The 25043-nt window shown below is 39.4% G+C and overlaps 1 protein-coding gene across 2 annotated transcripts in view; it reads right to left on the reverse strand.

Annotated features, from left to right (window-relative positions):
* Positions 1-21110, reverse strand: part of BMS1 (BMS1 ribosome biogenesis factor) — a gene marked incomplete at its 5' end in the record, with an annotated part of 43241 nt that extends 22131 nt beyond the window's left edge. Inside the window, 12 exons of one of the 2 annotated variants that reach the window (XM_079716413.1) lie at positions 2860-2941; positions 7961-8118; positions 9027-9128; positions 9344-10104; positions 11903-12042; positions 13108-13295; positions 13845-13966; positions 14707-14849; positions 15486-15674; positions 18934-19013; positions 20017-20207; positions 20935-21110. In XM_079716413.1, the coding sequence (XP_079572539.1) occupies positions 2860-2941; positions 7961-8118; positions 9027-9128; positions 9344-10104; positions 11903-12042; positions 13108-13295; positions 13845-13966; positions 14707-14849; positions 15486-15674; positions 18934-19013; positions 20017-20207; positions 20935-21110 (2332 nt within the window). Of the gene's footprint in view, positions 1-2859; positions 2942-7960; positions 8119-9026; positions 9129-9343; positions 10105-11902; positions 12043-13101; positions 13296-13844; positions 13967-14706; positions 14850-15485; positions 15675-18933; positions 19014-20016; positions 20208-20934 lie in introns of both variants that reach the window. The other variant, XM_079716412.1, reaches the window with a different exon arrangement.
* Positions 21111-25043: the final 3933 nt, after the last annotated feature.

The following is a 25043-nucleotide window of genomic DNA, read 5'->3' on the forward strand; positions in this document are numbered from 1 at the left end:
ACAAATAGTATTGGAAAGAACCTGGTGGCCACCTGGGAAAAACTCTATCTATGCCTCTCAACTCACACTAAAATAAGTAGCAGATGAATCGGTGATTTAAATGTTAAAAAAAAAAAAAGGAAATCAGGAAGTACTAGAAAAAACAATGGAAGATTTTTCTTCTCCATTTTTTTTTTTTTTTTACAAAAGACCTTTTTAAGTATAAGACAAATCCCAAAAGTCATTTAAGGCAAAACTGATAAATCTAACTTCATTAAAAAAATTCCACATGAAAGAATCATAAAGTTAAAATACAAATATTAAAATAAGGGGGTTAAATGTGGCACCTCATATCACAAAAGACTTATTTCTCTAATATATAAAAAATTCTTATAAATAAGTATGAAAAAATATCAACAATAACCCAATAGAAAATGGGCAAAGCATATTCAAAGACAGTCATGGAAGGAAATACAAATGGCCCCCTAACACACAGAAAGGTGCTCAAACTGGCAGAGACCCAAGATTTTGTTAGTGCTCTGTTCATTAGTTGTGACAAATGTACCATCCATATGTAAGATGATAATAATCGGGCAAACTGGGTGTGAGGTATGTGGGAACTCTGTACTATATTCACAATTTTTCTCTAAATCTAAACTATTATAAACTTTAAAAAAATAATCAAAAGACCTAAGTGGATACCTCACAAAGGAAGATATTAAATTGGCCAATACGCACATGAAAAGATACGCAACGTCCTTAGTCATCAGGGAATTACAAATTAAAACCACGAGATACTATTTCACACCCACTAGGATGTGAACTGAAATTGTCATCCACTGCTGGAGTTCTCTTTGAAGAACTGTGGGGCAGTTTACTTTGTGATCAACCCACAGAGACAGGATGAACCTCCCACCCAAAATATGGTTTGCATATTGAGACAGATAACACACACATGAATCAAGAGGATACGGAAAGATTTATAATTCACATAATGATAATTTTTGGGGACAGTAGGGCAGACTTCCCAAGCTAGTTCAAATACAGCTTGGGAGAGCAGGTGGGAAAGGAGAATAGCTTGAGCTATTGGTGGTTAGGAGGTGGTAGGGCTTTGGTGACAGCTGGAGTGTATATGGTTTGAACTCCCTCCTGATGCCAAAAGAGAAGCACCTTGCCTTTTTTATCAGCTTGCCCAGATGTAGGCCAGAAAGGGGGACAGAACAGGTGGGGCTTAAGAGCTGTCATCAGTCTAACATTAAAAATGGAGTCACACTCTATTAGTTTCTTATCAAGTTGGGTGTCCATCTACCCACCCCATAGCTCTGCCATTCTACTCCTAGGTATTACCAAGGAGAAATGAAAACCAATTTCCACAAAAAAAGACCTATATGTGAATGTTCAGAGCAGCCTTAATTGTAATAGTCAACTACTGCAAACAACCTAAATGGCCATCAAGAGAAAAATGGATAAACAATTGGCATATCCATGCAACAGAATACTTATTCAGCAATAAGAAGAAACAAATTATAATATGAATGAACCTCAAAAACAGTATGCTAAGTAAAAGAATCTACAGACAAGAGAGTATTTTTATTATGTAATTCTAGAAAAGGCAAAACTAATTTATAGTGAGAGAAAGCAGATCATTGGTTGCCTTGGGACTGCTGTGATGGTGGGAGTAGGGACTGACTGCAAAGGGGCATGAGGGTTCTTTCTGTGGTGATGGAAATACTTTATTTCTTGATTGTAATGGTAGTACATGAACATATACAATTGTCCAAACTAGCCAAACAAGAATATTCTTAAAACAGGTATACTTAATTGTATGTAAAACATATCTCCACAAGGTTGATTTATCAAAAAGTAAAACATTGTGTTGAGGGAAAGAACCCAGACACTAAAAAATACATACTGTCTGACTACATCTGTATGAAGTCCAAGATCAGGCAAAACAAATCTATGGCGACAGAAATCCAAAAGTGGCTGCCTGGGGTAGGGGGTGAGTGCTGACTGCAAAGGACACAGACAAACATTTAGGGTGTGACAGAAATGTTCTTATTCTCGTTTTGGGTGATGGATATAAGTGTATATAATTGTCAAAATATATTAGGTTGAACATTAAGCTATACCTTAATTTTTAAAAGTGCTTTCCTTAAAAACAAAACCAAAAAATTCCTTTTCTAATCCCACAACTAACAAATACAAGAAAAAGAAAAAAATCAAACCTTGTTAATTTTTTAATCATGAGAAAAATAAATCCAAAAGTTATGGATCTAACAAAATAAAGAACGTGCAAATCTAACTAAAAAACAAAAAAGAAAAAGAAAAAAAGGAACAATGTTAGAAATGAGAAAGTGCAAGTAACAGATGAGCACTTTATTCTATTATAAATTCAAAATTTCACTGAAAGTCTTGTCAGAAAATATTATGAAGAATATCTCATGAAAATGTCAAAATATAAACACAAAAACCACAACCACCACTACAAGAAAACCAAATTTGACCAATGATCATAGAAGAAACTGAAAATGTTTCTTAGGAAGCCTTTACATACCTATGCATGCCTGCCCAAAATGCTTAAACTGAATCTAATCACAGCACATAAACAAGAATGACTATTTTTAACAATGCATGATAAAATTTATGGAAAGCTTCCCACTCTTCTTCAATGTCCATATCTAATAAGTCAACTAACCAGAGGGAAAAAATAAGACCATCATGAAAGGAGGAACTAGAATGTTACTCCTGTCAGAACTCTTGTCAGAGTTCCCCAAGCCATTTCACAATTGACTAATATTTTCAACTTGACTATTAAAGATATGGAAGAAAATAATATAGAGAGAAGGCAGTCTTCTCTGAAGAATACAGCCGTTTACTTACCATCTTCTGCTAAGATCTTGGCTGCATCTTTATCCTCTTCCCACTTCCCAGTCACGAAGCAATCTCTGATACTGTTCATAACCTTATACAGAAAAGTCAGCTTAGTTGACAGGCTCCAATCATTCAATAAATAACTGCTTTGAGAAACAGTAGGTGACAATTTGCCTTTAAATACTTTTCAAGACACTTCTATGGATATTTTCATTCCAAGTGGGCCTATGAAATAACTGATGTAGATAGTATAACAACAGATATAAAAACATAAATATTATAGCATTAACCAGTGGATAGGGAAAATAACGTCAGCCCAGTGACTTCATAAGTAAACAAACAGATATTTACTAATTCGTTAATCCAGACTTATCATGGCTGTTTGAAAATGTAATTCCTCTGCCAAAGACAAAGTGTCTTGTATGAGCCCAACAGTACAAAGAGTATTGATGAGGCTCCCAGTCTCAGATCTGCCAGATCATCCAGTACACACATGTAGTGGATGCTGGGTGCACCTCTCAAATACAGGCTAAAACTTGTACACAACTCTGTTTCAGACTGCTTCCTGGGGAACCTGACTTAAGACAGTACATGTCACTCACTGCCAAGGGCTCAAAAGCACATATAAAGAAATCTTCACATAGGTCCTGGCTTTCAATCACATTTTGATCATGATTCACATTTTTCAGATACAACCTCACTCTCAAAGAGTAGCCTTGAAGCTAGCATGATTACAATGGATGCAAAAGCAAATCTGCTCATTTATTCATTCCTTCATGCCTACAATCACTCAGTAAATAATTTACTGAACATCTACTCTGTGCCAAGAAGCTTTGCAGGCACTGAATGGCAAACTGTTCCAAAAGATCCTTGCTTTCATGAAGCTTAACAATTGACTTAGGGGAACAAGGGACCAAATAAATTTTAAAAAATAGACCCTCCATGATAAAAACCCTCAACAAACTTAGAAGGGAACTTCTTAAATCTGATAAAAGGCATCCATAAAAAACCACAGTTAACATCACACTTAATGGTGAAAGACTGAGAGCTTTCCCCTTAAGATCAGGAGTAAGACAAGGATGTCTCCTCTCATCACTTGTATTCAACATTGTACTAGGCGTTCTAGGTCAGGGCCATTAGGCAAGAAATTAAAATAAAAGGCATCCAGTTTAGAAAGAAAAACTATCTCTATTCACAGGTGGTATGATCTTGTGTATAGAAAACCCTAAGGAATCTACTGAAAAACTATCAGAATAAACGACTTCAGCAAGATTGCAAGATACTAGATCAATATACAACAGTAAACTTTATTTCTATACACTAGGAATGAATATCCAAAAATGAAATTCAGAAAACAGTTCCTTTTACAATCACATCAAAAAGAATACTAGGAATAAATCCAACAAAAGACTTGCAAAGCTTATACTCTGATAACTACAAAACATTCTTGAAAGATCTAAATAAATGGAAAGGCATCCCATGTTAACAGATTAGAAGACTTGGTATTGTTAAGGTCTCAATACTACCCAAGTCAGTGCAATCCCTATCAGAATCCCAGTTGGTTTCTTTGCAGAAGAAGATTCTGCAAAGAATTCTTTGATTCTAAAATATAGAAAACCCAAGGGATCCAGAAAAGACAAAACAATCTTGAAAAAGAACAAAGTTGGGGGATTCACACTTCGTGATTTCAAAACTTACTACAAAACAATAGTAATCAAAATAGTATGGTACTGGGCTTCCCTGGTGGCGCAGTGGTTGGGGGTCCGCCTGCTGATGTGGGGGACACGGGTTCGTGCCCCGGTCCGGGAGGATACCGCATGCCACGGAGCGGCTGGGCCCGTGGGCCATGGCCGCTGGGCCTGCGCGTCTGGAGCCTGTGCCCCACGGCAGGAGAGGCCACGGCGGTGAGAGGCCCGCGTACCGCAAAAAAAAAAAAAAAAAGTATGGTACTAGCATAAGGACGGATGTATAGATCAATGGAATATAATTAAGAGTCCATAAATAAACCCATGTAACTACGGTCAAGTGATTTTCACCCAGGGTGCCAAGACAAGGCAATAGGGGAAAGAATAGACTTTTCAACAGGTGCTAGGACAACTAGATATCCACATGCGAAAGAATGAAGTTGGACTCATCTCACACCAAATACAAAAATTAACTCAAAGTGTATTAAAGACCTACATGTAAGAGCTAAACTATAAAACCCTTACACAAACCATAGGAGTAAATCTTCATGATTTTGGATTTGGCAATGGTTTCTTAGATATGATACCAACAATAACAAAAATACAGAGAAATTGGACTTCATCAAAATTTAAAACTTCGTGCTTCAAAGGGCACAGAAAAGATAACCCACAGAATAGAAGAAAATATTTGCAAATCATATATCTGGTAAGGGACTTGGATCCTGAATACATACTCAATGATAAAAAGACAAATAACCCAATTTTTTAAATGGGAAAATAGTATGAAGATATTTCTTCAAATAATATATACAAATGGAAAACAAGCACATGAAAAGATGTCTAACATCATTAGCCATCAGGAAAGGCAAATCAAAACTGCAATGAGATATTACATCACACCTCCTAGAATGGTTATAACAATAAAAAACAAGAAAAACAACAACAGGTAATAACAAGTGTTGGTGATGTTATTCCAATGTGGAGGACCCAAAAGCTATATATACTGCTGGTGGGAATGCAAAATGGTATAGCCACTTTTGAAAAAACAAAAGGGAGAACATATAAGAAAAAAACTTCAGGGGACTTCCCTGGTGGTCCAGCAGTTAAGACTCCGTGCTCCCAATGCAGGGGGCCCGGGTTTGATCCCTGGTCAGGGAACTAGATCCCGCATGCTGCAACTAAAAGATACCGCACACAGCAATGAAGATCCCGCGTGCCGCAACTAAGACCCCGCACAGCCAAATAAATAAATAAATATATTTTTTTAAAATAAAGGAAAAAACTTTAACTGTTTTTAGTAACCATATTAATAGAAACATGTGTAATGTTATTCTGACACTTCTATGTACAATTGGGATAAAGCAAATAATTACACAATTTTCTAATTTAATCATCTTCAAGTTCAAACAGGGACTAATTTTACAGTGGAAAAACAAGAGATATAAACATAAGATAAAAGAGATTAAGTAAGAACCCTGTAGTCCTGAATCTGAATTGAAAATGTAGGTATGAATTTTCCTAGCTCTGGTCACTGAAAAGGCCTAGAAACAATGACCGACCCATAGCAATGAGTATACATAGACCTAGACTGTGATGTTGAAATACCATTTTGTACTAAGAAAAATCAGGACTTCTTATGGCTGTTTCCAAGTCTGGTATCAGAAATGTACAAGATGATACTGGAACACCTTATCATATCAGACAGCAATGAAGCAATCTAAGGACTACTAGGATCATGTCAAAAGGACTCAGGAGCCAATTTGAAGAGACTCTCACTGGTCACAGATGCGATAAATACGATCATCAGTAAGGATAACAAGTGCAGTGGAAGGAAACACGTCAACTATATTTAAATTCATGAGTTAAAAAAAAACTTAAAAAAAAAAAGAGTCACCTTTGGAGAATCGTTCTGAAAACTGATAAAAATAATCAAGCATTTATACTGCTTATATGGAACTGGGTAACCAAATAATAGATGAGAAGTTTCTCTTTACAGAAGTATTCCAGCTAACAAGAGAAATTTGAACAAAATATCACCATTTTACATCCTTAACAAATTAATGGATCTAGGCATTGAGCATCAATAGCTAACATCACAAGATGATTTTATGTACCTCCTAATGAAAAAACACCACCACCTAGGAAGCAGTCTTGCCAAAAAATCTGAAAACAAAAAACGAAAACCTCAAACCTAAATCTAATCAAACTTCTAGATGCACTGTCCAGAGGGTAGCTACAACATGTGGTTATTTAAGTTCTAATTAAAATTAAACAAAACTTAAATAAAATTAAAATTTTAGTTCTTCTGTCTCACTAGCCACATTTAAAGTGCTCAATAGCCACAAGTAGCCACATAAGACAATTCTTTACCCATCACCATAGACAATTCTATTGGTATTGCTCTGTACCAATTTATAGGAAATACAGAGAAGAGTGAAGTCTGACAGACTGCACATAGGGATGCAATGCGTCCAGGAAATCCAGAATATGAGAAACTCTACATATCAAATACTTGGTTTCTTAAACAACTGAAAAGGTAAGGAAAAAAGAGATGGGTGGAGGGGAATATTGTAGATTGAGAGATTTAAAAGGCATAGAGAAAAATAAACAAAAATAACCTGGTAAAACTAAACTTTGGTGTTTACTGATACATACTTGAAGGATGAAATTATAAAGAAAAGAAGGAAATGATTACCGTAAGAGTCGTGATTCCTTCTGCAGGGAGGAGAGGACTATGACTAGGATGGACACATGGTGGTTACAGAGGTACTCATGTAGTAATCCATTAAGTTAAACAATTACTTTTATGTGGTTTTCTATAATCTGTATTAAATTTTACCCAAAAAAATGCTTACATAAAAATCTCGTAAAGTGCACAAGTGCTACCCAGTGAATTAAAATACATAATATGATAGTCATTGGGCCTCCCTGAGGAGTGACATTTCAGCTAAACCGAATGATCAAAAGAAGTCAGCCTTGGGAAGATCAGAAGAACATTCCAGAAAAGAAAACAAGAGGTCTAAGATGGGATTAAACCTGGCAAGTTTAAGAACTGAATGAATTCTCTAGTGGGACTAGAGAGTGATGAGTGGGGGAAGAAAATTTACCAGTGTCATGGATTCCTGTTTGCTTACAAATAGTAGAAATTATAAATGTTAACTCAGGGACACTACGTATCTCCTAGTTATAAAACACAAAGTATCTCAAATGTATGACTACATGCAATGCTTCAAAATAAAGATTAACAATACTATTCACACTAAGAGGTGAAAACTAACACACCACTTTAAAGCAATTATACTCCAATGAAGATGTTAAAAAAAAAAAAGCAAATAACAGGTAGGCAATACTGAAATCACATAATCTTTTAAAAAAATTCCCTAATTTTCTCATAAGTCAAACACACTATTTACATTCAGCCTCACCTCCTCTAAATCCCAATCATGGGGCACCTCCACATGAAATCTGGAGCAGTCCAAAGAGTCAGCCTTGTGCCTACACTCGCTGGCAGACTGGCTGACACGAAACAACCCTCCGAGCTCTTCCTTGGTATCACCATCTTCTTCTTCATTATCCTCTGTCACTAAAGAGACCACCATGATAGAAAAGTGAGAATAAATCCACCCGCTAGAGGACTAGGGACTGAGGGTCTCTGTTTGCAGTAGGTATGGTGTGTGTCCCTGAGCGCATCAGCCACAGACACAGAAAGGTCACGGAATACTACTGCTGAGCAGGTCTGGAGGACATCTGCCCTCCTGCAAGGCAACAGCAAAGTGTCCATTGAGGAGGGAAAATACTGGGGGATGGGGTAGGGAGGGGACATTTAAAGACAGAGCTTTCAATTATCATAAAGAGTTTCTCTTAAACAGTGCTGAGTCTCTAATCCCTAAGAGTACTTAGACAAAACCTGAATGGAAGTCAGTGAATACCAACCCCCGATTCCATGCTCCTACCTCACATATACTCCTTGGCCTTGTTCTAACTATACAGTAAATAGGGACCACAATATCAGGTTCACCACTTTATTTTTTGCATTACTGAGTCAAGCTCTTTCCAAAAAGAACATATAGACAAATTTAATAAAATATAAAATCAGAGGAGAAAGGCAAAAGGAAAAAACAGAATGAGTAATACAGAGCACCCATTCTCAGAGGGGAGAAAACACCTTTTCAGGCAGAATTATTTTTCTGGTACTAAATTCTACAAAAAAATTCATGAAGGATTTTCTACAGGGGGTACAAAATGACATAATGAAGACTATTCTTATCAAAAGTTTTATGGCAAACCCATAAATCTACTTCGTACGACTGATTTACGGTCCTCATGAGCTGATGATTAAAAACATCTGCCAAATATAAACTATGACGGCCAGGAATATCTTATGGATATCCAAAGTACCTCCCAAATCCTCTAACCAATTTCTTCATCTCCTTTTCAGAAAATAGTCTAAGAAACTAAAATGTTTCTAGATCTGAACCAGAGCTCCTTTACCTGTCCCATAAATGAGCTTTCGAAGGTTTGGAGTTGTTTGCTGCTGCCTCAGAAAGGCCTCAGCTGCCTTCCTGGAAAGGTCTTCCTTCCACTTGAGGGCACCTGAAAGGACGAACACAGACATCAGTTAAGTCTGTTTGTCTGTCCTCTCTGCTTCAAGCTCATCACTCATCCATCCTGAAGTCCTTTAATGAGGTGTAATACTTGAACAGTTAACAAAGTCTCCAAAACAGCAGACCCCAAATGGTAGACATTCTATTTGTAGAACATTTTCAGTGCCAAGTTTGTAACGGCAGTTAAATTAAGTTTAAGCATACCTGAAGTTTCTGTGGAATAGTTATTTTCTTCCTTATAATCTTCTTCCTCTCTGAGTAAGTCTTCTATATCACTGGTCTCATCAATTAACTTCTCTGACCCCAGTTTCTGACTACTGACCACTTGAGAAGGCTTTGGAAACTTTTTCCTAATAACCTCTTCATTTTCTGAATCCTCCTCCTCTGTACTGAGAGAGTTTTCTTCAGATTCATCTTCAGATGCAAATGCCTCTTCAGCTGTGCAATGACCTGAATCTGAAGTGGTGAGGGTTGGTTTTTTCATTGTCAAAGACTTCTCCAGATTCAAACTATCACTCAGATCATTAGTTTGTAATAGTCCTGGCTTACCACCTTCTCTAACAGCTTTAGATTCTAAAATATCCCTCTCTTCCTCTGCAGTGGAATCCTCTTCTTCAATGCTTTCATCAGCTTCCTCTGTTGCTTCCTCTACTGAGCTTCTCTCAAGGTCATCATCACTGTCAGCAAACGCTGGCAAATCCACCTCAACGTCTTCTTCCATCTCAAGTTTTTGCCGTTTGATACCTTTACCAGGCATATACTGTTTACCAGTCATTTCAGCATCTTCCTCCTCTTCTGTTTCATCATCACTAGAGCTATTTTCCAACCTGTCACCTTCAGACATTTCTTTATCATCTTCATCATCACTATCTCCAGATTCATCTTCTTCATCTCCAAAAATGGCTTTCCGACGCACTCGACCAGTTTTTAAATCCACCTGCTTTTCCTCTTTTGGCATCCACAGCCTATATTAAAGAGAAAATGCAAAATAATTCTGTTTGTACAATAACCAGTTAATCTGCAAGTCAATAAATATGCAAAGAAATAGAAAATAATGTCAAGGAATGGTTTTAAATGACATAGCATATAAAGGAATGATGTGATAAATACTGGAATAGTTAATAAGCAAACTCATGCATATTTCCATAATACCATTCTACAAAAGAACTTATAGAGAAAATAAAGAGATAACCTTTATAAAAAAACGTCTAATTTTAGAAAGAAACTGCTCAAAAGGGAAGTGAGTGCTTAATAGATCTTTTAGAAGACCCATTAGTTCCAAGCTTGAAACAGATGATCCTTAGAGAAATGGCTGACTGCAGGTCCAAGGCAGGGAAAGTACAAAATAAGCTGGAACATCCTGCTGTCAGAAAGCAAAAAGTGCTCAAGCACTAACAGGGACACGCCAAAAGGACACGGAAGACAGACTGAAGGGACAATATAAGCATCACAAAGACTAATGATAGTAATGGGATAATAACAAATATTTTTTTAAAACTCCATTAGTCAACAGTGATACTAAAATAAAGGGGTGAAAGCTCTTCGTTAAAGAATGCCAGCTAACGAATAGAGAAGGAATAACTAAGAATATTCCCATTTTGAAATCACCAATGCAATGCTTGATAAAGAAGAATCATCAAGATGCCAAAAATATGGGATGAAATAAAAAACTATCAAGCTATTTAATGTAACAGTATTATATAAAAGTGTAAAAATAAAAACAATTAGAAAAATACTAAAAATTGTACTAAACGAGAATGGATAAGTTTGAATACATCAATAATAACAAAATGATGACTATATATAAGAAACTATATAGAAAATGGAAATGTTCACAATATAAATATAAAAATTTTACCTGTATTATAACGGTAACTATATTAGAGTATCCATGTACACAAGGATAATTACAGGAATGCTCAAAAATGAAAAGGGCTAATAATAATGATCGTAATAACAGGGATCTTTTAGTGATACTTCTTATCTGTCAGGCACCATGATAAGTAGTTTATGTGCACTATTGTGTTTAATCATCACAACTCCTGTGAGATATTAGGAAATTAATTGATTTCCTCAAATTAGTAGGCCCACTGCACTTAATTACCATGCTATACCATCTGCTAGTTAGAGGGCAGCAGATGATTTTTTCCAAAAAATTTTTCCTGCTTTTGTATATACTTATAATAAATGATAAATTAGATGATCTCAGTCATTTTCAGACTAATTTTTATTGGCAGTCATAAATCACTACAATAAAACCAAAATACCCACTATGTATAAATATACAAATTCCCAACCCAGACTGATAATAATTCACATAAACCCTGTATTAGTGGAAATTAAGCCACAGGAGATATTACAACACAATCTAAGTAAAAATTTTAGAGACAAGGTATGTGGCTTCTGGACAGCAGCCTGAAAAAGCTCCCTGACTCTGCTTGTAATTTTGGCCATTAAAATAAAGCCAAGTGGCCTCAGGACTCCTAAGAAACAAAAGCAACCTATGGAAAAGGTTTTGTGAAATTTAAGGAATATTTTGAGTCTGTTAAAAAACTGAATCCTTCATATGATTTCAAGAAAATACTTCCAAGTAATGTCACATAAGTAAAGAGCCCTCAGAAACACAAGCATGTACAAAGCAAAAAGCAAAACCAAACAACCTGGAATGAATCCCACCAAAACGTTGTATGATGGCAGAATGATGTATGATATAAATTTATGTAATATAATTTTTTTTTAAGAACACAAAAACAGCACACTTACCCTTGATTATCTATATCCTCTGACACCAGTGGTTTGGAATCAGAAAACAGTGTCACTCTACTTGAAGCCATCTTGGCATCAATAGTGGAATGGGTGGAAATGAGACTCTGGACCAGTTCATGGGTGGGCCTCACTTCCTCCTGTCAAGGCGACCAAGAAAGGGAAAGTGAGGAATGCATAAGGATTCTGAAGAAAAACACACTGGTTTCAATCAGTTTCTCAAAATTACCTTAAACACAGTTTCTGAGAACCTTTCTTACTGCCTCAAAAAAAAAAAAAAAAAGAAGAGGAAGAAAAAGAAGAATTCTTACAACAAGGCCTAAAATTTATCTGTCCTCATTAAACTTTTCCAAAGTGCATGGAGTATACAGTCTGATAACCTAAATACTGTGTTGCTAATGCTACAGAAAGCATTTACAGAAAAATCCCATTTCAGAACAGTCAAAGAAATAAAAATCTGGAGTCTATTTTTTTAAAATCTGTCACCTTTGATACAAAAATTGCACTTCAAGGAATTTACTGCATAAAAAGACCCCTCCCAGTGGGCAAAGCTGCATGTGCGAAGGCACTCACTATAGTACTGCTCAAACCAGGGGAAACGGGGACTGAGCCCCATAGCCCTCCAAGGATTGGTTCAGTAAACAAAGTTTATCTATACGATGAAATGCTACACAGCTATGAAAAACCTGAAGCAGTTCTATGAATACTAACAGGGGAAAAACAGATTCACATATTCTTAGGTGCCCTCAAAAAGTTGCAAAAGCATTTACAGTTGGACCCCATATAACAAATACTATTTCTCTCTAACACACACACAAATACCATATATATGGTATCTGCAAATAATATATAATAATTTAGATATATAATCTAAATAAATATGTATATGTTTAGAGAAAAACAGAAAAAAAAGAGAATGACCAAAGAGAGCTAGAAAACGTATCGATTTTATATGATGAGAAATGGGAAGTACAGGCACCAAACTGCTTCCAAAGCTCACATTGGGGACACGGGATCCCCTGTGTGTCTCGGCAGCAGGGAGGTATGGAGGATGTGACTTTTACTCTCTGCTTGGTGCAATTTAAGTATTTTGAACATTTACAATATGCACTGTGGCCTTTATCATAAATATTGACTAAAGATAAAAAGCTTCAGTAAATAAAAGGTGACTACATAACTTCCCGTGACTTCCCTCTCACCGATTCCTGGAAGCCATGGCTGCCCCCAAGGTCGACATAGACCGCATCTTTGTCATACAGCACACCACCAACTCCAGAGAAAGGTGCATACACCAACTTCTCCTTCTCATTTAAACAGCGCTTCTTTTGTTGCTCAGGAAGCGCACAGGGGTCTGGGAGGAAACTGACGTCACTCACAGCAAAATCTCCTACACCTGGAAGACAGACACAGGAAGATGGCTTCAGCTGACAAGTGACTGGCAGCAGAAATGGCCCACAGTCGGAAGGCTTCAACCACAACAAGGGCACGGTTTGACACTAGCACTGTATCTCTTTAGCTAAACACCATCAGAGCAGAGGAAATGTGGTCAACTCAACACCTTGGGTGGCCAATGCAGAGCCGAGTTAACTCTTAAAACCTCCAGGAAGGGCTTCCCTGGTGGCACAGTGGTTGAGAGTCCGCCTGCCGATGCAGGGGACACGGGTTCGTGCCCCAGTCCGAGAAGATCCCACATGCCACAGAGCGGCTGGGCCCGTGAGCCATGGCCGCTGAGCCTGCGCGTCTGGAGCCTGTGCTCCGCAACGCGGGGAGAGGCCACAACAGTGAGAGGCCCGCGTACCGCAAAAAAAAAAAAAAAAAAGAAAGAAAAAAAAAACCTCCAGGAAGATGGCTCTATCTTGTCTGGCCATTTTTCAGTTTTCCTGAGAAATGAAGTCATCCCAAGAGTTTTACAAATATAGCATATTTTACAACAAAAGGATACCTGGTATGTGAATTTGGCTTTTATTTTTCAAGTGTCCTCCTCTTAGATAACCATAAAGAGACACCTTTCGGTCACACTTGATATTTGTTCGAATATCTTCTGGGTTTGTCAAATCTTCCATCCTAGAAAAATAAAACCCAATTATATGGCAGAAATAAATGTCAGAGTTCTTGTACCTCTCTTCACATTTCAGTGATTCATCACATTCAGTAATCCACTGCACATATTGTTTAGAAAAGTATAGAAAATACAGAAATAAGGGAGCAGGGTTCACCATCTACCAGGGGCAAAGGGGCAAACACATGACTGCATCTCTCTCAGGCTCTACAGGATACACATTCCACAAGCAAGACACCAAAAATGGGAAACGACATGGCCCTGGAGTTGAGGAAAAGTAGAGAACATATCCAGAAAAACCATTTATGGAAGAAGATTAAGCTTTGACCTGGATTTTTTAGTGTGGCTTGGATTTTGGCAGGTGGAGAAAGGGTATTCCAGGCTGACAAAATATATGAAAAAAGCATAAAGGAAGGAAAGCACAGGGCACATCTGAGTGACTGGAGCACCACGGTCCAAAGGCAGCATCACTGAAAATTAAGGATAAAAAAGCAGGATGGGGCCCACATCCTGTAGCCTTAAATGCTTCAGAATCCTCACATTTTTTTAAACATTTCATACTTTACTCCTGAAGCCACAGCATCTTTAAGTAATGATACAAAAAAAGTAGATATTTTCCATCAAGTACATTTCTCTCACCACTATTCAATAATAAGACAAAATAAGCTCTATTATTGTTCTTTTCCTAACTTTTTAGCTTTGAAACATATGGGTCAGGAAGAAAAAGTTTGCATTCACTTTTTACCTGTCTGCCAGGATATAAGGGTGAGAAGTCTGCCATGTAAGAGGCCTAAACTTCATAACTGTAATAAAACGGCCCAGATTGTGAATTTCTTGGTTTTGATATTCTCCGTGTACCATTCCAGAAAGGTAAAATAGCTTGGCACCCTAAATATTAAGAAAAACAAAAAATTAAATTTCAATGAAATTCTTGTCAACACTGCACCAAAATAAAGGCCTTTAAATAAGAAGCAATCCTAAGAAAGGGAGACTTCTAGTGACCCACTGTGCCAATGCTTTCAGAACTTCTCTGGCTTCTTTCAGGACTCATCTTTTTAGGGCTTTGTATGGACAGAACTGCAAACATATTTAGTTTCAAGTCAAGCAGTGGCATCTATCTGGAGTACGGATACATAAGGAACAGTGAGGCTCCTGGGCACAGAAAAAATTTTATGACCGATGGGACACAACACAGTAGTATGGGGGAGAGGAAGGAGTGGCAGTATGTGTGCGCTATAGTTCCTGGTCCTGTAACAAGGAAAAGCTTTGGACAAATTCTATTAAATCACAAATCCAAAATACTTAGAGCCAGACACTGCCTGGTGCTGGGGGATGCAGAGACAAATGAGACACACCAAGAGGTCTGGAATAAAGACTATCTCAAGAAAATATTCTAGGGACTATGAACAGATATATTAAGGAAATGAAGGAGGTGATCCTGTAAAGATGTTTGTTAATCTCTCCCACTCATTCTATTTTTAAAGGATTAGAGTGTTAGTATTCAATAATTAATTCTCTTCCTACCGGGTAGACTTCTGTCCAGAACCTGTGTTTTAGTCGCTTCTTTGTCTTCTTCAGTTGCTTATTATACTTAAAGGAATCTAGGTGAGTGAGAACGCCCATAATTTTAGGAAAGCCATGTACTTGACAGATGTTTAGGAACTCAAATGTTTCCATTTCAAACCCAAAACTGGCATCTATAAGCATCAGAACCTAAAAACAGAAGACACAATTTCTCAAGGAGGCTACCCAAAATAGACCATCACCAAACTATGGCTCATGAGCCAAATCTGGCCCATCACTTGTTTTATAACTAAAGTTCTATTGGAACGCAGCCATGTTGACTTGTTTACATATTGTCTACACCTACATTTGTGCTACAACTGCAGTTCAGTGGTTGCAATAGAAACTAGGACCTACAAAGCCTAAAATATCTACTATCTGGCCCTTTATAGAAAAAGTTCACCAACTCCTGCTCTAGACTAAAGCAAATGATTATTTAGGGAATCACCATGATAGAGAAAACACTATCCTTTGACTTGCTCTAAAAGGCAACCTTGACACAGTCTCAACCACATTTCAAGAATGTGCATATATGAGAAATAACTCAGAAAGGGCCGGATCTAATTTGGCCCTTACCTGAAAAGTCCTCACTTCAAGAAATAAAGTTTTTTGTAAGGTGTTCTTAAGCCAAATAACAGATCTCTAACAAGGAAACCAAATAACAGGTCTCTGATATCCAAAAAAATGGGAGGACGTGGTAATCAATGAAAAACATCAAAAACATGAAGAAAGCCAAACATTTTTGTTTCAATCTCCTCAGGGGGGAAAAAGTTTTCCACTGGGAAGTATGTAGTAAGAAAGCTCTACCTTAGAAGTTAATTGGTAACATGAAATTGCTCAGAAACTAAAAAAGTCTACCAGTGCAGAACTGAGTCAAAGGATAGTCATGGATGGTAATCTGTAAGAAAATATAAGTACATAAGACCAATTTTTAAAATTTACACTCTTCAAACATGCAAAACAAACAATCTCATAGTTGATTCCTAGAGACTTAAGACATCTCTGTCCTCATCTTTCTGTAGCTAACTAAAAATAATTTTTAGAAAAACAGAAAAACTTAATCTTTGATTAAACTAGGGAACATTCATAATCCTAAGCCACAAAATACATGAAGGTGGACCACTGAGCATTGTGAGGAAGCACAGCTGTGTGGGCTGGCTGTGGAGTATTCCTACACCCCACTTGATACCATGGCGTGACAAGTTGCAAGCAATCAGTCATAGAGTCAGAAGAACAGGTGGGTGGCAAACAGTCCGTGAGCTGACAATCTCTGTCAACTAAAGATAAGTAAAGCCTCTATTACTCCTCCAATGTTCATCCATGTGCACGCGCGCACACACACAGGCGCGAATCCATGTACTGTGTGCCTTCGCTGTTACTTAGGAAGCTTTATGACTCAGAACAGAGCAATCAACATTAAGCTAGGCTGGGCTTCCCTGGTGGTGCAGTGGTTAAGAATCTATCTGCCTGCCAACGCAGGGGACCCGGGTTCGAGCCCTGGTCTGGGAAGACCCCACATGCCGTGGAGCAACTGGGCCTGTGCGCCACAACTACTGAGCCTGCGCTCTAGAGCCCATGCGCCTAGAGCCCACGCACCTGGAGCCCATGCTCTGCAACAGGAGAAGCCACCGCAATGAGAGGCCCGCTCACCACAAGCAAGAGCAGCCCCCGCTCGCCACAACTAGAGAAAGCCCGCACACAGCAACAAAGACCCATGCAGCCAAAAATAAATAAAACAAAAATAAAAACAAAAACAAACATTAAGCTAGGCTAAATAAATAATGGTACATACAACAGAATACTTAAAAATAATGAGGTTGAACTTAGTGCTTATTTTACACCTCCAAGACGTACTAAGTGAAAAAAAGCAAAGCACAGAACACTGTGTATGATAAACAGTGTGTACTTTAAAAGGGTTGTATGTGTATTTATACATGTATCTGGAAAATACTGCTGAGGGGGACTGAGAGACTAGGGGTCAGAGCAAGGAAAGCAAAATCATGCATCGTGCATACCATGTAGCACAGTTTGAATATCTTACCAAATGCATGTGTTCCTTTTTAAATCTTAAAAAGACGTATATGAAAGGCATCTTTCTTAATATGTGTATGCTTTTAAGATTAGTATACAATATATGTTACATAAAACAGAAACTAATGACATGCTGAACTATTTCAATCATTTCAAGTACACAAGATTTAATAAGTTTATAGTGCTTTGTGTTGGCAGTAACATACTTATTTTTATTAAATGGCAGCATTACATATTCAAAATTTGAATGGTACTTATTTTCTGATATTAAGATGGCACAACTGTAACATCTATATTAAATTACTTTTTATTTTATGTTTTAGGAGACTTCCTGAGCCAAAGGGTAAAATCTGTAGCTCTTTGTCCCAAACAGCTCTTCAGAAGGTGTTAAATAAAAAAAAAAAAAAACCAATGAGGTATCTGTTACCCCACACTTCCTAATCAATACGGTTGAATTATTTTTTCCTTTTTGGCTTATTTTTGCTAGGTTGTTTTTTTTTTGCGGTACACGGGCCTCTCACTGTTGGGGCCTCTCCCGTTGCGGAGCACAGGCTCTGGACGCTCAGGCTCAGAGGCCATGGCTCACGGGCCTAGCCGCTCCGTGGCATGTGGGATCTTCCCAGACTGGGGCATGAACCCGTGTCCCCTGCACTGGCAGGCGGACTCTCAACCACTGCGCCACCAGGGAAGCCCTATTTTTGCTAGTTTTAAAGGTAATTAACAGACATTAACATTTCTGTAAATGCAATCAAGGCTGCACAATTTCCAGATGCTGAGTACAGTACAGATTTTCTATTATAAATTCTGACAACTTCTCAAGGGTAATCCATGAGATTTTTTACCCAATATGGTAAAAAGATCCATATTTTATCATAATCATTAAGAACAGACTTTCTGGCACCATCAAGAGCAGAATTCTCATCCTCAGAAAAATTGCTTACTTCTGGGAGCCTCGATTTCATCATACATAAACTAGAGATAATACCTACTTACCTCTAAGGCATACTGGGGGGATTAGATGAGCTAAATTTGTAGAAAGCTGTTAGCACAGTGCCTAGTAAGGGTCCAGGAAATGGTACTATTATAAACTTGTATGTATGTATGCATATCTTAATGAGCTTTTATTAGCTACATTCATTAAAGGTTTTCTCTGACCTATGGTCTACTTTCAGAGTTCAGAATACATTTCATTATGCACATTCTATTTTTACTATAACAATTATTATCATCATCAATTCAAACACATCTTTTGTATCCCTGATGATACTCATCATTTTTTAAATAATCTTAAATCTTTCTTCCCTTCAACATGGGATAAATAACCTATCACATTGCTGTAAATCCCCATCAGAAACCCATGCTGCCCCCAATGACTTACCAAATCCGCTACTTTAGCCAGATCAATCATCATGTTAATGTCACATCCACATTCAATAATGGTGAGTCTGCGCTTTTTACCTATAAGTGAAAAGATGAAAATTTTACTTTTAAAAAGCCTTGGAAAAAAATCTGTTAACTCTAATTATTATTTTTAATTGCATCTAGGAAAGCACCTTGTACATTCACAAGAGTATGCCAGAAGTTCATTTTTATAGGAGAAAACTGATCAAATAAAGTAAATATCAAATAAAGTAAATTAGTTTTCTTGTTATGTTTTCTAATTTTAAAATAATATCAAAAGCCTACCCATAGGAATCAAGTGCTCAAATAGGTAAAATTCCAACTGGAATGGGCAGACAAGTAGGCTTCATGATGGCTGTGATCCTGCTGTTCAGCAGTGGGCCAAAGCTTCTATCTCTATCAAAGCTTCCCCTGTTGTCACTACAGCGAAAAAACCCTCAAACCTAATGCAACAGAATGTTCATGGAGCAATCATTATTTCTAAATTAAGCTAAAAGAAATCAGTCAAAATGATGGGAATGCCTTAAAGAAAAAGAAAGGCCTCAATCCAACTATATTATTACTATGAGAAGAGATTTCAGATTCTACCACTGCCATCTGGGAATTTGTTTCATCCTCCCTCAGACTTTAGAAACATCACCATTTCCCAGAGCAGACAAGTTCTCACAGGAAAAAGAAAGGAAAAACTCCCTCACTTCCACAAGAACGTGGCTTCAGGAGGGCAAACAGGTGCACCTGGTACATAGCAGGTACTCACTATCTGTTAAATGAAGGTGCTCACCATAACCAAGCCAGCCTGCCCAGGCCTGCCAAGCCTTTCAGAGGAGCACAGCTGGTAAATCCATACAACAGTTACAATAAGGTATACATCTACATCATTATTATCTCTGGGAATCTATCCTTTTCTGAAGCTACAGCCACCTTAATAAAAGTACAAGAGCAGTAACACGGAGTGACAATATTACTTTACCATTTACCAGTGAAAAAAATGTTAAACAAAGACATGCATGTCCCACAGATGACAACACCTGCCATGTCAGTCTGTGACAGCACCTCCTACCTGACACGATTGTTACAGGGCCTCTGATCTCTGTCAGCTTCTGCCTGGTAAAGTTCCGAATGAGGCACTGGATCAAAGTGCTCTTTCCAACTTTTGGAGGCCCCATCACCACTACCACTATTGGTGGGGGTTCTAGTGGAGTTCGATCAACCACTGGAATGTGATGCTTTTTTGTCTTCAAATCCTGAGTCCTATTTGTTTAAAAGAAAAAAAAAAAGTAAATTCACTTTCAAAATATAAAAGGCATCATCCCTAGAAGCACAAACTTTAAAGAGAGCAGAACAGACAATATGTGAATACAATTAACTTGTTAACTTCTGGTGCCAATCCAAATAACCACTTCAGTAAATATATACAACACAATAGCAGAGCTGAAAACTATACACACCTTAAATCTGATTGCCTTATTAGTTGACTTTAATAGTTTAAAAAGAAAACAAGAGGCAAACATGGAGGCAGTGTACCATAATAAAAGCAGAGGCTATTGGGTTAAATTTGGCTCTTCTACTAGGAGAAGTTAATTCAATAATGTTTAAAGTACACTGTCTTTAAAGTACATATAATAAGGACCCATTAAATAAAGCTGTTTAATACTACATACTCCAATTATATGAAACATACCCAGAAAATAAGACAAGCACACCTGTTACCATAGAGATTGTTTAAAGTTTACAAACAAAACAAATTCTATAAAGAAAAACTCTTTTTCTCTTGGACAAAAGAAGCCAATCAGTGTGCAGATGCTGGAGGCAAAGTGACGTCCACAGCAAAGACTTCTCACATTTCAGTAAAAGAAATATGACTTGCATCTCCATGTCCTTCAGAGTTGGAACAGACTCGTGAATCCAAACCTCTGGAGAGGCTCCTACTGTTTAAAAAGAATAACTGGAAGAACCACTAGACTCCAGCTAAACATACCTGTGAAAGGATCTTGCCATCCGCACAGCAGACTGGACTGCAAATGCTTTGGGGTTTCGCTTCCGGGCATCTTCCTCATCTCCAAGTTGGAGATCCTGCAGATGACGTTTCTTCTTCTTTTCAGCTTTGGGCCCACTGTTTTTCTTTCTATGTTTCTTCTGGTCCTTAGTCTCCATAGTAGCTTTTTACCAATCCACAACTAACTCAAACCTACACTGAGTGGGGTGGGGGCAGGGGAAGCATTTTACAATCCAGAAAACACCCAGAGAAAAACAGTAAATTTCATTTACGTCTTTACGAAGAGAAATATATTTGTTTACCCAACAGGCGTGGAAACTGCTTATTATCCCGACTTTTGGCACTTCCCTGGTGGCGCAGTGGTTAAGAATCCGCCTGCCAATGCAGGGAACACGGGTTCGAACCCTGATCTGGGAAGATCCCACGCGCCGCGGAGCAGCTAAGCCCGTGCGCCACAACTACTGAGCCTGAGCTCTAGAGCTCGCGAGGCACTACTGAGCCCTCGTGCCGCAACTACTGAAGCCGGCATGCCTAGAGTCCTGCTCTGCAACAAGAGAAGCCACCGCAACGAGAAGCCCGTGCACTGCAACAAAGAGCAGCCCTCGCTCACTGCAACTAGAGAAAGCCCGGGCGCAGCGACGAAGACCCAACGCAGCCAAAGATAAATAAATTAATTAATTATCCCCAATCTCACTTATCTCTATTATGCTATAAATTAGTTACCTCTGCTTAAGTTACTTTTTATTTGTCTTAAATGTCTACATCAGCACTGTCCATTTCTGCAATGATGAAAATATTCTATATTTTTCAGCACAGTAGCCACCAGCCACATGTAGCTACTGAGAACTTAAAATGTACCTAGTGAAACTGAGAAACTGAATTTTACATTTATTTAATTTTAATTAATTCAACTCTAAATTTAAATAGCCATATGTGACTAGTGGTTACCACACTAACTCAGCCCTAAATATCAACTGGACTAATGAAATGGCCTCCAAACTTACACTATTTTTAAGATATTTTATTCTGAAAAACTAAATCATTTTAACAACCTCCAACATAATAGCAGTATTATTTTTAAAACTGTTGAATATGTAAAATTTTCAAGTTCTAATACTCATCTATATACCTTTAAGAAACAGCAGTATCTCCGTGCGTGAGATCTGACTCTGGATGATGCCTGGACACCATATGGATTTGTAGAAACCCTTACAATGATTTCTGAGAGGCCCAGGAATTTATGGCCCATAAGTTGGAAACCACTGGATTAGAGAGTTCTTTAGGAAACTGGGTCGCATACAATCTGCTGCGCTTGCTTGAAAAAAAAAGGGGGTGGGGGGGTCACTTCATTCAGTTAAGGTACTGAATTCATTTCAGTTCGATATATATTTGCATCGGCCTATAATGCACTAGGCATTGTGCATGGAGACGGCTTCAGCTGCGATCTGAACTAGTGGAAGAAATACAAACCCATGTCTTCTGTACCATGCTATAAGGGCCGCATCAGAAGTCTGCACAACCGCTGGAGGCCAGCCTGAGGTTTCCCACGGACACACACCAGAGGAAACAGAAAGTCCACATATACCAGCATAATGTCAAAAAACCCTAGCCGGGAGTCAGGAGAGCTGGGTTCTAGGAACGCTTTCACTAAACTGCTGTAGAATTCCAGAGACATTATTTTTCTTCACTACATTTGGGTTCCGAACTTGTACTAATGCCTTCCTCCTTTATTCGGGGTATAGGGGTGGGAAAAGCACAATTTGGAGTCCACAGATCTGGCTCCGGTTTAAGTCACCTGCTAGGATTAGCCCGGTAGGAAACGACCTCTCACCTCTCCCTGTCACCTCCCCTCCCGGTCCCGGCTCTCTGCGTGAATTCATTCAGCACTTCTCCGGCAGGTACCAAATATGTCTGCCCGGGCCACGAGGCGCTGCCCGGGAGCAGACTGCCCGGGAGAACCGAGCGAGGACCTTACCACACGCGCGACTCGCGACCCTCCCGGAGCCCCAGCCCCGAAGACCCCACCGCCGCCCCCTCCCCCAGCCCGCGACCGTACCGGGATCACAACTGCTGCTCCTCCTCACGCCCGCAAGGACAGCGCCGGAAACGGAAATGCAACGTACACGAGGACTCTACACGCCGGCGGGAAACAAGGAAGCAAAAGAAAGAGAACTGCTGAGGGATGACTTTCAGGGGAAAGCCGAAGGAAGGCTCGTGATTGGCTGAGAGCGGACGCAAGCAAAGTCTGCGCGGTGCTCTCCACCTGGAGCCCCGCCCTGCCCCGCTGCCGCGCCGAGGGGCGCCGCTTCGCCGCGCAGCAGCTGAGCTGCGCTGGTGATACCCTGGGTCTCCGAGCCACGGGTGCAGCGCACGCCCGAGTTCATCCGGAGGCTGTGCTGACGGTGCGGCATGGTACCCGCTCCCTGGTTCTGGACAAAAGCCAGAAATAACACATTTATCCTGGTCACCCCGTAGTCACTGCGCCGGCCCACTCCTAAAGCCCCAGGCACTGCGTCCTCCGACTGGCCCAATGGAATAGCACTCGGCTGGGAGTCGCAATGGTTGGTCCGCTTGCTCATCCTTAAAGATGACAGAGCTGGAGATTTCTCGGACGTCTTTAGTGCTAGGACCCTCTTTTGCTAGGACCGACAGACTCTGGCCCAGCACGAAATGCTTTGGCCTTTCTCTGTTGCAGGAAAAAGCTTTCCCTGGGGATGCATTTCTTGCCGTTTTCTTGAAGCACAACTTTGCCTTCCCAGGGCTCTGCCCATTCCCACCTCTCGGGTGAGCTGGAATGCCCTAGTGCCTGCAAAGCTAGGTACATTTTCAGAGTTTGAATCTCCCTCTTGTCCTGGAGGCTTTCTTTTCAATATGATCCCACCAAAGCACCCGAGTCTCAGTTCTTCTACCTCACAAAACTAGGCTCATCTATGCTTCATGCCTTTTCACAGCGGACCTGTTCTCTCCCTCAGCATCCCGCAGGTATTCACTCTGCCTACACTACACATTCTGTGCTGTGCTTGGGAGGCTACTGTATAGGACACACACTTCTCTCATCTGTGAAGAGCTTATAATTTTGTGACACCCTGCAACACTTCCCCTCACTTCTTGGAGATTTCAGCGTACAGGTACGTAATCCTAACAACCTCTTGGCTCCATGAATCCCACTCTTATCCTCTTTCTCACCTCAGACTCACTCTCCCTGTGATCACACCCTAGACTTTGTCCCGTTCAAGGAATGGAACCCTGGAAGCATCCCACTATACCCACCACCTGCTTTCTTTACAGGTTACTCCCTCTAATGCCCTGAAATCAAGACTTCGTAACCCTACACACACCTCCAACCCACATTGTACTACCTTATTCCCTTATGACTTCTCCCTCCCTAGTAACCTAGCTTAAACTCCATGGTCAATCATTATCATCAGTGTCTTGCATCCTCAACTCCCTCACCTCCCTGTCGCCTCATCACACCTGCTTGGTAAATTGAGAGCTCTGGATAAAGCCAGTTGCCCATCTACTCCATACTACAGCAGTGCATGGCTGGAGGAAAACCTAGAACCATGCTGACTACCCTTACTTTAATAATTCTAACTTTGCCTGGTCTATGCCATTCTTCTACGTGTGTATTTCACACCTCCTCTTCCCTCTTCACTCCTTCTCACCACCTCCCCCTTCCTTGCTTTCTAGTTCACTGAGAAAATGGAAGTGGAGACTCCCGCCACCACAGACTTCTACCACATCCAGCTGTGTCCCTCTCTGCTGCCTGTTACTGTAGATGAACTACCACTGTGTCCACCTAAAAGGAATTCTGTACTTGAGTGCTGGATCCCATCATCCCTTACTACTCCAGGGCGTCACTCCAGCCCATCTATTCTCTCCCCAGCATCATCAGTCTTTATTGGACTATTGCCATCACACAGCATGTAGTTATTTCTCTCATCTTCAAAACAAACGAACTCCTCTTGACCCCATTTCCCCTGTCTGTTACTGCACCTTTCCCCTGCTCCCCTTTGAGGAAAAATTTCACAAAAGAACTGTCAATATGTTTTCTGGTTCCTCTCCTCCTATTCTTTGATTCACTTTGCTCC

This window comes from Hyperoodon ampullatus, assembly GCF_949752795.1.
Source record: "Hyperoodon ampullatus genome assembly, chromosome: 1".
Lineage (NCBI taxonomy): Eukaryota > Metazoa > Chordata > Mammalia > Artiodactyla > Ziphiidae > Hyperoodon > Hyperoodon ampullatus.